The sequence below is a fragment of the Rhineura floridana genome, chromosome 9 (assembly GCF_030035675.1).
Source record: "Rhineura floridana isolate rRhiFlo1 chromosome 9, rRhiFlo1.hap2, whole genome shotgun sequence".
NCBI lineage: Eukaryota > Metazoa > Chordata > Lepidosauria > Squamata > Rhineuridae > Rhineura > Rhineura floridana.
The window spans coordinates 26,675,188-26,687,917 of NC_084488.1; the positions used below are offsets into that span (position 1 = coordinate 26,675,188).

Genomic DNA, 12,730 nt, shown 5'->3' on the forward strand with positions numbered 1-12,730 from the left:
GGAAACTCTTCCACTGATGAGCCTCCATAGGTGGAAATGTGTCCCTACAGGTGTGCTGGACATTCAGTGAGAAAACTGATATTTGTTATTTTCCCAGTGATAATAGTATTGGTAAATATATCTAGCCTACCATTATCAGAAAGTGAAATGGTTTGCTTGTTATGCTAAGCCAATCCATGGCTTAATGTGAATGTGTGAGTGTATAGGCTCCTGGAGAGGAGATCTTGGCTGCTATACTCCTCCACAAGTTCTCCTCCAGAAAAATCATAAGTTGTAAATCCAAGAAAAAACCTTAGTTACAGTTCATGTTTTGTCTGAAGCACCCTAAGTATGATTAAACTTCAACAATTGTAACTCATAAGTAATAATTATCACAATCACAAACATTTGAGAAGCAGAGTTCATCATCAGGTCCACCAAGAAGGTCAGTTTTCCATTGACTTAAGATGTCAAGCTGGCATCATACAAATACAGAGATATACAGATGTTTTTAACTTTTAAAAGCTATCAATATATGAGAAAAAATGTCTTCTGGGACTGGATTAATACAGGATACTGGTAAAAACCATGTATGTTTGAATAACTTAAAACCTTAATCTGAATTCTGTTTTTACTTTCATGGAAAGATTCAAGCCTTAAAATAGAAGAAGCTGAAGAGCAGGGAAACAGTTGGTATACATTTAAAATATTGTATTAGTTCCTCATGGAGACTGTGAACCCTGCTCCCCCTGACATTTTGCTAGTCTTATTGAAACTCTTTCACCTTCTCCCAACATCCCTCTGGTATTTTTCTTGGGGGGGTATTTCCAAAAGCCCTTTGATCTTGGCATTAAACAAAATTTCAGTAGCAAATCTAGGGCATCACAAAACGATGTGAAATTCTTCTGTAAGCAATATATTATTTTACAAGCCAGTCAGCCTAAAAATCGGCACAGGAGGACAAACAGAGAGAGGGATGGATGGAAAGAGAAACAAGGGGGTGGGGTGGGGAAGAATGTGGGAAAAATGAAGTGGAACTTCCTTCTGAGTAAACATGTGTAGGTTCAATTGCATGAGGACAAGGCAAAGACTGCCCTCCCGAGTGGCATTTAAGGAAAGACTTGGAGGAAGTGAGAGAGGTGGGGGGTCACATAGATGAGATGGAGTCAAAACTTCTCCAACTTCATCATGAGTCAGTTTACCAGATAATAATAGCTGCCATCGGATAGGTGTGATGCAGACTGGCCTAATATTGCTATAGAACAGCTGTGGGAACCTGCAGCCTTCCAGATGTTGTTGGATTCCAACTTCCATCATCCCTGACCATTGGCCCATGCTGGCTGGGGCTGATGGGACTTGGAGCCCAACAACATCTAGAGGGTCACATCTTCCCTGCCCCTGCTCTTGAACATTTTGCTTGAGGACATAATAGCAACACAGCTGCCTAAGTTGATGGTGAGCCAGCTTTCCACATACTGCAAGCTGCCACTTGAGCAACTTTAAGAAGACTTGGCTTGGAAAGTGAAACAGGTAACTGGCCTAAGATTGCTCCAGAACATGTCATTTGAGGATGTCAGCTTGCAGATAGCTCCAAGGACCAGTTGGGGACCCATCCCCAGTTGTCTGGTTAACTGGAGAGCAGGAAGATCTTGCATTCTATCTTTTTCAACTGCTTCCCTATTAACCCATGCAAATGAACATATATATCTTAGATATAGCTTCAGCTATCTTTTTAATTTTTAAAAAAAATCATACTCTTTTCCTTCCCTCTCCCTTCTGCCACTGAGAAACATATGCAATGGATCATTCATATTTAATTGATTGTCTCATTTTACAGGTTTTAGTTTAAAGGTAACCATAGCACACACACACATTCATTATTAATTGCTGAACAGAGCTGTAGCTTCTTGGGAATCCTCTTTCCTTTAGATGTTGGCTTCATATGAGCAGTGCCGCTGTCACTGGAAAACAACTTTGATATTGTTTTATGTGTGAGAATCTGGCAAATGTGATGACAGCCTAGACCAGGACAATGTAAGCGGCTTATATCAATAGATGGGACAATGTTTAAGAGCGACACCAAGGGTGAGGGTGAGAGGCAGCCGAGGAAAGTCCGATTTCGAATTGCATCTTCTCATAGCGGGAGAGTGCTAAAAGAGGTGTATGCTGATGGGGAAACATCTGATTCCCTAGATTCGGAATGCACTAGCAGCTCAGAAACTGACCTAAACAGCAGGCTGAGTGAGGCAGAAGGACAGCACAATGGGAACCTTGGATCTGAATGTGATGAAAACGAGAATGAGGCTGATGATATGCTCATTTTCGTGAGAGCTGCCAAAGAGAGGGGATTTGGCACTAAAAGAGTCAACATCCTCAGCAAAAATGGCACAGTTAGAGGAGTCAAGCACAAAGTCAGTGCTGGTCAAGTTCTCTTCGACAATTTAACAAAAGTGTTTGAGGTAAGTAAAATGACTTTGCTCCTAGTCTAGAATCACTTTCTGTCTCTTCTTTCATATATCCCAGAGCATGCTCCACATTTTTGTCTATGCATGCACAGAATTCAGAGCTCTTAACAACACAACAGAGATTAATTTCTAAAATGAGAGGTTCTGGGTGCACACGTTTTGACCTGGAGGTCAGCCTTTGATATTTTTGCGCCCAAAGCAAAAAATAAAATTGACACTCTCTTCCCTTCAATATAGCCCGGTATTTACATCACTGATGGCCAAATGGAAGCCAGTGCAGGCTAAATTTCCACCACCATCACCTCAAAGGGAACACCCAAAAGGTGCCTGAAAAAAAATTCACCACATGTTGCATTAAATATCTTTTTTTCAAGCACTATTGGGATATACAGGTGATCAACATAATGTGTGAAGGCTCAAATTGTGTAAGGGCATGGGGGTGGACACCCAGGCTCCTCTCTGAATGTTCCCCTGTGTCTCCTCCTCTCCTGAGCTTTTTTACATTGAGCGTCAACATCTGCAGGAAGTTTCTAACTACATCCACTGGAATTCTTCCCATGAACATGAGCTCTATGCAGTCAGATTCCCTGACTGCAGAAAACATTCTCACCATGATCAGCTGAACTCAGAATCCCCCAGCATACCTTTATGTTCCATATGTAAAAGGTCAGTCAGGAGGGGGCAGGACCAGAGCACATGGGGATGTTGGGAGGAGGGCAGCACCAGATAACTAAAAATGGTGCTTCCTTTGGAAACCATCACCTCAAACGGGCAGCTTCTTGCCATTCCATTTTAAGCTTGACTCAGTTGGACACATTGCCTTTTAACACCAGATCTTGTGTGGTTACTCAGACCTGTTTAAATATACCAATTTCTTGTTGTAAAAAGGGAACATCATATTGTTACATGGTCCCCACAACAACAATGTTATTATGACATACTACTGTGTTTGCATTTTGACAAATTTGTAGGGCAGTACAATATTTCAGAGAGAAGGTTAGGTCAGGTCTCCTGCTCCCCTGGTGCATTCACTATAGCTGCCCAATTTCCCTGCTTTTTAAAGTTTGGTAGAAATATCTGTGGGCTATAGGTACATTCTTAAACCGCAAGGTTTTTTGCCTATTAGTGAATTAAATTAAAATCAAGAAGAGTAGTGTATGCCGTTTGCATGACTTTTCTTACAGGTATGAATCTTGTCATGTTTGAAGTGGTCCTTGGTGGTGAAACAAAAGGACTCAGCAAATGCTCAAAGGCTCTGTCTTGTATCATCCTTTTTTTACCTGTTCCTGATTGTAGCCCTGGCAGTGCTAAGCTGTAGTGGCATCCAGCTTAACCTCTGAAAGCCACTGTTGGTTTATACTAGGGACAGAAGGTTCTGTCAACTTCAGTTCTCAGTTGCTTATTTTTCCAATCTTAAATTCAGTCCTCCACATTTTTGCAGTACTTTTTAAAATTAAAAAATCCTCCTGAAAATTCTGCTGCATTTTAGTACAACTTTCTCCTAATAAACACATTTTTGTAGGCAGTTTTGACTAATCTGCACATTTTTGCAAACTATTTATCATGTAATGCATTTTTGTATGTTATTTTCATTTATATATTCATTTTTATGCACACCTTCCTTTAACACATAGTTTTTTGTAAACATTGCTTGGTTGGCAAACTGTATTGCACAATTTGACTAACTGCAAATTTTGAAGGATGGCTATTTATTGGATTTATATCCTGCCCTTCCTCCCAGTAGGAGCCCAGGGCGGCAAACAAAAGCACTAAAAACACTCTAAAACATCATAAAAACATACTTTAAAATATATTACAACAAAATATCCTTAAAAGCATATTAAACAAAAATCCTTAAAAACATCTTTAAAAAAAAAAAAGCTTTAAAAACATATTAAAAGCAAGTCCAACATAGACACAAACTGGGATACTTAAAAGGCTTGTTGAAAGAGGAAGGTCTTCAGTAGATGCTGAAAAGACAACAAAGATGGTGCCTGTCTAATATTTAAGGGGAGGGAATTCCAAAGGGTAGGTGCCGCCACACTAAAGGTCCGCTTCCTATGTTGTGCGGAACGGATCTCCTGATAAGACGGTATCTGCAGAAGGCCCTTAGCTGCAGAGTGCCATGATCAACTGGGTATATAAGGGGTAAGATGGTATTTCATGTATCCTGGTCCCAAACTGTATAGGGCTTTGTACACCAAAACCAGCACCTTGAACTTAGCCTGGTAGCTAATAGCTAATAGATGTTTTAGTTCTCATATTGTTCTGGAAAGTGCAAATTTGATAGATTTGGCTTGAAATGCAAACTGAGTTGAATTTCTCACCCATCCCTAGTTTATACATGCAGGGGGGTCATGATCCAGCCTCTGCTAAGCACTTTTAAGACCCACTATTTCAGTGGGAGAGTTGAGTACATGCTGAAGGCTATAATCCTATGACTGCTTCTCTGGGAGTAAGTCCCATTGAACTCAGTGTTCCTTTCTCCTGAGCAGACATGCAAACAAGTGCACTATTACTCTCAGCCATTGAAATTGACAGGACTTAAATATGCTTACGTTTGGCTGAATCATGCCTACCTTAGCTAATGAGAAAGACAATGGATTGTATCCAACAGTGTTGCTCAGCTGACAGTATGGCTTCCATCACCAAATGGGACTTCAGGTGGGAGGGGGCATCACCTAAAATTGCTTCTCTCCCTGTTCTGCTTACTATCACCATTGAAAACAACCCAATAATTCCTAGGGAGATATAAGGTTGCAAATAAATTATGAATTTCTCTTATCATGCTTTTCTTCTGGTGACTTTCAGGTTAAAATAATGAATGCTATTTGCACATCATGTTAAGTGTTGAAATGATTACATATGTGAAACATTAATTTTGAACCTCTGAAAACAGATTAAGAATGGAAATGTGTGGGTATATCACAGTGATATATAATTTTAACAGGTTTAGCCACAATTTTAAAAAATCTTTCTTATTTAACCTTATACAACCAGTTCAAACACAAATATTATATTTGATATTGAAAAATGCCAGTAACAGTTTTCACATAGAAACATTGTAAGGGAGAGGGAGTGAAAACTGAATTAGAGCTTTCTGTCTTAATAAGGCCTGATTCTCACTAGCTGTGGAAAAGATTAAATTGCTTCATCTGAATTCCTTCCCATTCTGTATATTTAAACTGCAACCTGCTTTTTATAATAAACATAGGAATTCTGAAGAAATAAGTCAGTCAAATCTTATGCCTATCAACTCAGAAGTAAATAATTTGATTTCAGTGGCAAACGATTATAGCCTGTTGGGTAATATAAACTGCAAATATTTGCATTCCAAGAAAATAGAAAAGATTAAAATATCTATTATTTAATTTTAAAGTCTTTTGAAGCCTTGAAATTTGATTATTGATTGATATTGATAAATGTTGATATTATTGATTATAATTGCTGCTCATTTTATTTATTTAAATATTTATAATCAAATTTATATACTGCTTAATCTAATAAGATCATCTAAGTGGTGAACAATAAGAAATATATAAAATAATAATCACCAAACCCCTCAAAACACAAGGCTGGTCATATAGCAGGGAAAACTTGAGTAAACAGGTATGTTATCAGCAAATGCCTGAAACTTAGTGCAGAAGATGCTTGCTTGATGATCATAGGAAAGGTGCTGCTACACTGAATGACCTACTACTAAGAATTGAGGAACAGAAATCTTATGACATACAACATAACCTCTACTGATGAATGCAATGGTTAGGCAGGGATATATGAGCCCAAGTAGATAAGCTAGCCCAGTGGCTCTGTAAAGAGTCACATGCAACAACAAGTGGCTCTGAATGGTGATGTGAATTCCACTCTGTATCAAAAGACATATGCAGCTACTTAATTCAATGGAACCAGAATTAGCATTGCAGTATGAATGTGCATCAGCTGCATTCCTAGAACATGTTACTTTGTATGCATAAAAATGTCGGGGGTGGATGTGTTCTCAATGCCCAGCCATGCATATAGAATTCAAAGCAGGCAGCTGCATAGAGAGGAGATTCATAGCTTCAAAGAAGGCATCACTATATAATATGCAACACTTTCACTATTCAAAGAGGCCCCCTCATAAGGAACTGAACAACTTTGGACTGACTCCCTCTACATCGCTGTGCAAATGATTATGAAAATCTCTTTCTCTGAAGTTTCTCCTACAGCCTCCACTTGCAGAGTTTGTAATGTCAAACCATCAGCTCAGGGGCCCATCTACACAACATCTAGGACAATCTGCTGAAAGCAGAAGGGGAAAGAAGCAAAGACGAAGTATGAGGGGCATGATCAGTTCCTGATGCTAGGAGAAAGAGAGCTCAGATAGCTGGTTCTGAGTTGCTTCTCTGTTATGAATCTGCATTTCAGCAGCTAACCAACCAGAGCCGGCCCCAGACATGTCGGGGCCCTTGGGCACAAGCCTGCCCCAGGCCCCGGTGCTACCTTTCTGTGATTCATGGCAGGATCGCTGCCGCAGATAGCACGTCCCGCCATTCCCTTGCTTAACCTACCTTTCTCAGCTGTTCTGCAGTTGGACACACAGCGCTGCCCTTAACAAAGATGGTGGCCAAGGTTTCCCTAAGGGGCTGAAGCCTTTGCCGCCATCTTGGCTCATGTGCAACCGCAGAACAAGGTAGGTTAAGCAAGGGAATGGCGGAACTCCAAAGCTCTCGCCGTGCGATCTGCTGCAGCGATCCTGGCATGAGTTGTGGAAGGGAAGAAGAGGGGCCCCTTGGCCAGTGCCCCACCTGGCCGCCCTTTAGAACCGGCCCTGTAACCAACTAACAGTATATTTAAAGTAAATCTACCTGGAGATCATCTTTTGTACAGTTTTCTGCAGAGCCCTACCACCAATAAGCATTTAAGGTGTACTCTTCAACAAGTGGTTTGAACTTATCCACACAGCCAGCTTCCACAGTAGCCTATGTTGCTGCACAATGACAAAGCCATGGTTGTTTCCCATAACCTTTCTCTAGTTTTCTCTCTTCTTCACCTAACACTTTCTCCAACTCACTGATAGTTCAGGTACCCCTCTCTTGGCAAGATCAAGAGATGTGACTTGGGTGTGTAAAACAGACATCATAGCTTAGTCTCAGCGTTCATATATCTCAAAGTCAGTGTCTCTCAAAGGCATTACTGTTCAACCAAGGGAGTTAATACATTCTGCTGAGAGCTATCAAATGATGAGAATGTATACCAACCAGTCTGTGATGCTATTGCCTCCAAAGTAATGGAGTTGCAGCCTCTGTAAAATCTTACCATTTGATGAGCTTGATTTTAATAAAATGCACAAGTCTATTTAATTTGAACTGAGTAATTCATCATGTAACCTATGGAAAAGATTTAGAAGAAGACACCTGGCATCTGAACAATCTAGCCAGAGTGATGCAGATTTCTGTCACTCTGTCATAGAGTCTGTCAACAATGATATCCTAGATGTGGCCCTTCAGGCCTCCCTATCCCTTCTTCTCAGGCTACAATCCACATCAGCCCTGCTTCATATCCTCCTTGAGTGCTTTTGCCTGGCTGGAGTATGTCCTTGAACCGTAATAATGCCTCTTGCTCGTCTGGATAGAGAGACGTGTGTGAGTGTGTGTAGAAACTTGCCTCCTGTACAAAGGCAACATTTACATTTGCTTCTTGGCCCACTTTTGCCTCAGGCCCCACCCACTACTGGTATGTGGCAGCTGGAAGATTGCCCAGAAAGGAATCTCCCCATCATTGTCCGAGATTTAACTGGAACTGTTTCCTGTAAGGATCCTTTGGGCCTAACACGGCTTTTAAATTCTCTCCAACTAAGAAAGGTCCACACACTTGACCTAGTTACAGAAACTCTTTTCAGCTAAAAATAGGAGGAAGGTATTGAAGGAAGGAGAAAACAACAAAGGCAGTGCCATGCTACAGTCACTAGCTGGTTTCCCTGCCTTTTGCCCAGAAAGGCAACAGAGTCAAGTCTAAGAAAGGACTGTCAATTTTTTGTCAGCTGAATTTTGGACACACATTTTTTCACCTAAAAGAGTGTCTACACATCTTAGTGCTTTTTCAGGGAATGAAAATGTTGCCAGGAGGCTATCCAGGATTTTTTTTAAAAAAGTAAGCCAGGAACTGGTGTGCATGAGTGCATACCTTTTTATACCCCATTATTTATCTCAGTTCAAAGCCTTTTAAATAGATTTTTGAGAGAGAGAGAGAGAGAGAGAGAGAGAGAGAGAGAGAGAGAGAGAGAGGACTTCAGGCAATGCCCCTTCATTTGCCCTCATTGATGTCACCAAATCTGACTACAGTCTGATTCGTACCATACATTTATTCCACTATTACTCTACTTTAAACAATCATGCCGTCCCTCAAAGAATCCTGGGAAATGCAGTTTGTGAAGAATGTTGACAGCTGATAGGACACCTGAGAGTTGCTAGGAGACCCCAATTTCCATCACAGAGCTACAATTCCCAGAGTTCTCTTGGAAGAGGGACTGATTGTTAAACCACTCTGAAGACTGGAGCTCTGTGAGGGGAATAGAGCACTCCTAAGCTTTCAGCACCCTTCACAAACTACAGTTCCCAGGATTCTTTGGGGAAAACCATGCCTGTTCAAAGTACAATTATAGTGGAATAGATATATGGCATGAATGTGGCCTGGATTAGTCTGTGATGTCCTCATGTTCACTATGTGATGTACATTATTTAAAAAAGGAACAATGTCTACTAAATACACACACACACACACAGAGATATACACACAAACATATACATACACATATATGCAAATAAGAGAAAGTAGATTATTTTGAGGGGCAGTTGCATAACCTTTTATGCCTTTTCAAATGGCCAATTTTCCCTTTAAAATAATTTGCCACACCACTAGTTTACACTCTGCTTTTCACAAAGTAGATGTGCCTGAACTAGAGTATTCAATATTCCATGAAAGTAGTGCTACTGATGCTCTGATGGGGGTGTAATTTATCCCTTCAGACTTGCCTTTTGATTGCTGCTGGTGTCTGGAGTGGAAAAGGTTGCTATGGCAACCCCTCCCCCCTCATCTTCTTTTGCTTGCTTCAATGAAGAGGGAAATGCAGTTGCCATGACAACATTTTTCCACATTCTCTCTGCATGAACTGAAGCAGCCAGAAGAAAAGGTGACATAACAGTTCCTAGGTGGTCTTTTCTGCAGGCTTTTGTATCTTGGGACTGAGAATGAGGGGCTTTGAGTGTGGTTGTCTGGCTTTCCATGCTAAACCAAGGGGATGCTTGGATGCAGCTAAATGTTACTGCTTCTGAAACCAGGAGAGGCATGCTCCTCTAATATGTGGAATGCTGTACATTGAACTCAGAAATCGCAGTTCAAATCCCAGTTGAGTTATACTTGCCTAGCCTGGCTTGGCGAAGCACTATTTTTTTAACCCCAGTTCCTCTTCTGTCTCATGGAAATAAAAGTGCTTTTCTTTCGCTATTTAAAAAAAAATTGCCAATATAACAGAAAGAAAACAACAACATCAACTCACATTAACAATTAGAAAAATGCGTCAATCCTAATTTGAAGTAGCAGGCATGCAGCTTGGGGTGTTCCTGATTCCAACATTGTCATTGGAGGCTCAGGCGGCCTCATTGGCTAGGAGTGCCTCTTTGCAGCTCTGGGGGGTTTGCCAGCTTTTGCCCCTTTTGGACAGAGATCACTTGGCCACAGTACTCCATGCTCTGGTTATCTATCTATCTATCTATCTATCTATCTATCATCAGATTTATATCCCACTCTTCCTTCCAGTAGGAGCCCAGAGTGGCAAACAAAAGCATTAAAAACACTTCAAAACATCACAAAAACAGACTTTAAAATATATTAAAACAAAACATCTTAGAAACATTTTTTAAAAAGCTTTAAAAACATATTAAAAAGCAATTCCAACACAGATGCAGACTGGGATAAGGCTTAAAAGGCTTGTTGAAAGGGGAAGGTCTTCTGTAGGCGCTGAAAAGATAACAGAGATGACGCCTGTCTAATATTTAAGGGGAGGCAATTCCAAAAGGTAGGTGCCACTACACTAAAGGTCCGCTTCCTATGTTGTGCAGAACCAGAGCTTGGAATATTACTTTAAAAAAGTAATAAATTACAGTTACTGTTACATGGCCCAAAAAGTAGTAATTACCGTTACAATTACAATTATTTTGAAAGTAACTGATTACTTTACTTTTCCTCCAAAGTAATCACTACAATTACATTTCAGTTACTTTAAAAAAACTGCCTACAAGGTGCTGGCCTTGGCTGCTACACATCTAAATAGCCTAAAACAACATTAAAAATAAACAAACACATACAGAGGTAGTAGAATAATTATTTTTATTCATAAGATAGCAATGGTGGTCTCTCCGCTGGTAAGGGAGGTGGGGAGGGAGGCTGAGGCCACTACTCAGATCTTTGCATGTCAAACCAATTGCAATCCCCCCCCACGCCAGCAAGCATAATGTCTCTCACTTAACCACATCCTGGACCCGGCCCTGCCACCAACTAAGGGACATTCACTCAAGCAAACATTTTCCCCTGAGATGCAAAAAAGTTAAAATACTACAAATGCAGCACAGTAGCCAGAGAGGGTGGTGGAAGCCACTTTGTGTGCCAAAACATGTTGTCATCTTTCACCTCCACAGTTCTTTATCTCCATTCTGCTGCTGCCTCCTTCTCCTCCTTCATCCATGTTCTTGACCTCCGGATCCTTTCCCCCTCCACTCCATTCTTCATCACCACTATCCATTTTTTTAAATAATTGTTTTCTCCACTCCACCTCATCTCACTGTCCGCCTCCTCCCTCGTTGCCTCCTACCCATCCACAGAGCATGAGGGAAGAGCGACGCTGTACAGAAGCACAGTTTGAGACACATGATTTTCATCCACAAATCAAAGGAGCAGAAGACTTCCCCTGCTCCCCCCCGAGTAATGCCCAAAAGTAATTCTGGAAACGTTACAATTACTCCACAAAAGTAGTACAATTACTCCTAGTTCTATTACAATCAAAATGTAAAGGAATTACCCACTCGTTACTCAAAAAAGTAATGAATTACAAGTAATTCGTTACTTGTAACTAGTTACTTCCAAGCTCTGTGCGGAACAGATCTCCGGATAAGATGATATCTGCAGGAGGCCCTCACCTGCAGAGCGTAGTGATCGACTGGGTATATAAGGGATAAGACAGTCTTTCAGGTATCCTGGTCCCAAGCTGTATAGGGCTTTATACACCAAAACTAGAACCTTGAACTTGGTCCTGTAACTAATAGGTAGCCAGTGCAATTCTTTCAGTAGTGGGGTGACATGTTGGCAATACCCTGCCCCAGTGAGCAGTCTCACCACCATATTTTGCACCAGCTGCAGCTTCCGGACCAACCTCAAGGGCAGCTCCACATAGAGCGCATTACAATAATCTAACCTGGAGATTACCAGTGCATGGACAACAGTGGTCGGGCTATCCCAGTCCAGAAGTGGCCACAGCTGTCTTACCAGCTGAAGGAGGTAAAAGGCACTTCTAGCCACTGAGGTCACCTGGGCCTTTAGGAACAAAAATGAATACTGGAGCATTCCCAGACTATGGACCTGCTCTTTCAGAGGGAGTACGACCCTGTCCAAAGCAGGCAACTGAGCAATTACCCAAACTCAGGAACCACCAACCCACAGTGCCTCCATTTTGCTAGGATTCAGACTCAGTTTATTGGCCTTCATCCAGCCCACCACCGAATCCAGGCAGCGGTCCAGGGCTTGCATAGCCTCTCCCAATGCAGATGTTACAGAGAAATAGAGCTAAGTATTGTCAGCATACTGCTGACACCTCACCTCAAAGCTTCCGATGACTGCTCCCAAGGGCCTCATATAGATGTTAAATAGCATAGGAGACAAGATGGTACCCTGAGGCTTCCCACAGAACAACTGCCGGGGGCCCAAAATATTCTCTGAAAACAACCCTGGAGATAGGATTGGAACCACTGTAAAACAGCACTTCCAATACCCATGTCACCAAGTCAGCCCAGAAGGATACCATGGTGAATGGTATAAAAAGCCACCGAGAGATAAGTAAGAATAACAGGGTTGTACTCCCCTTTCCTTCTCCCGATAAAGGTCATCCATCAGGGCAATTAAGGCTGATTCAGTCCCATAACTAGGCCTAAACCCAGACTAGAATGTGTCAAGATCAGAGCTTGGAAAAGTTACTTTTTTGAACTACAACTCCCATCAGCCCTAGGCAACATGGCCACTGCATTAGGCTGATGGGA

The 12,730-nt window shown here is 41.4% G+C and overlaps 1 protein-coding gene across 1 annotated transcript in view; it reads left to right on the top strand.

The window, feature by feature from the left end:
* Positions 1–2,042: 2,042 nt before the first annotated feature.
* The window catches only part of GRXCR1 (glutaredoxin and cysteine rich domain containing 1), a 68,497-nt gene continuing 57,809 nt past the window's right edge, over positions 2,043–12,730 (top strand). The window contains exon 1 of the mRNA XM_061584745.1: positions 2,043–2,431. Coding sequence (XP_061440729.1) covers positions 2,043–2,431 — 389 coding nt within the window. The remainder of the gene's footprint in view (positions 2,432–12,730) is intronic.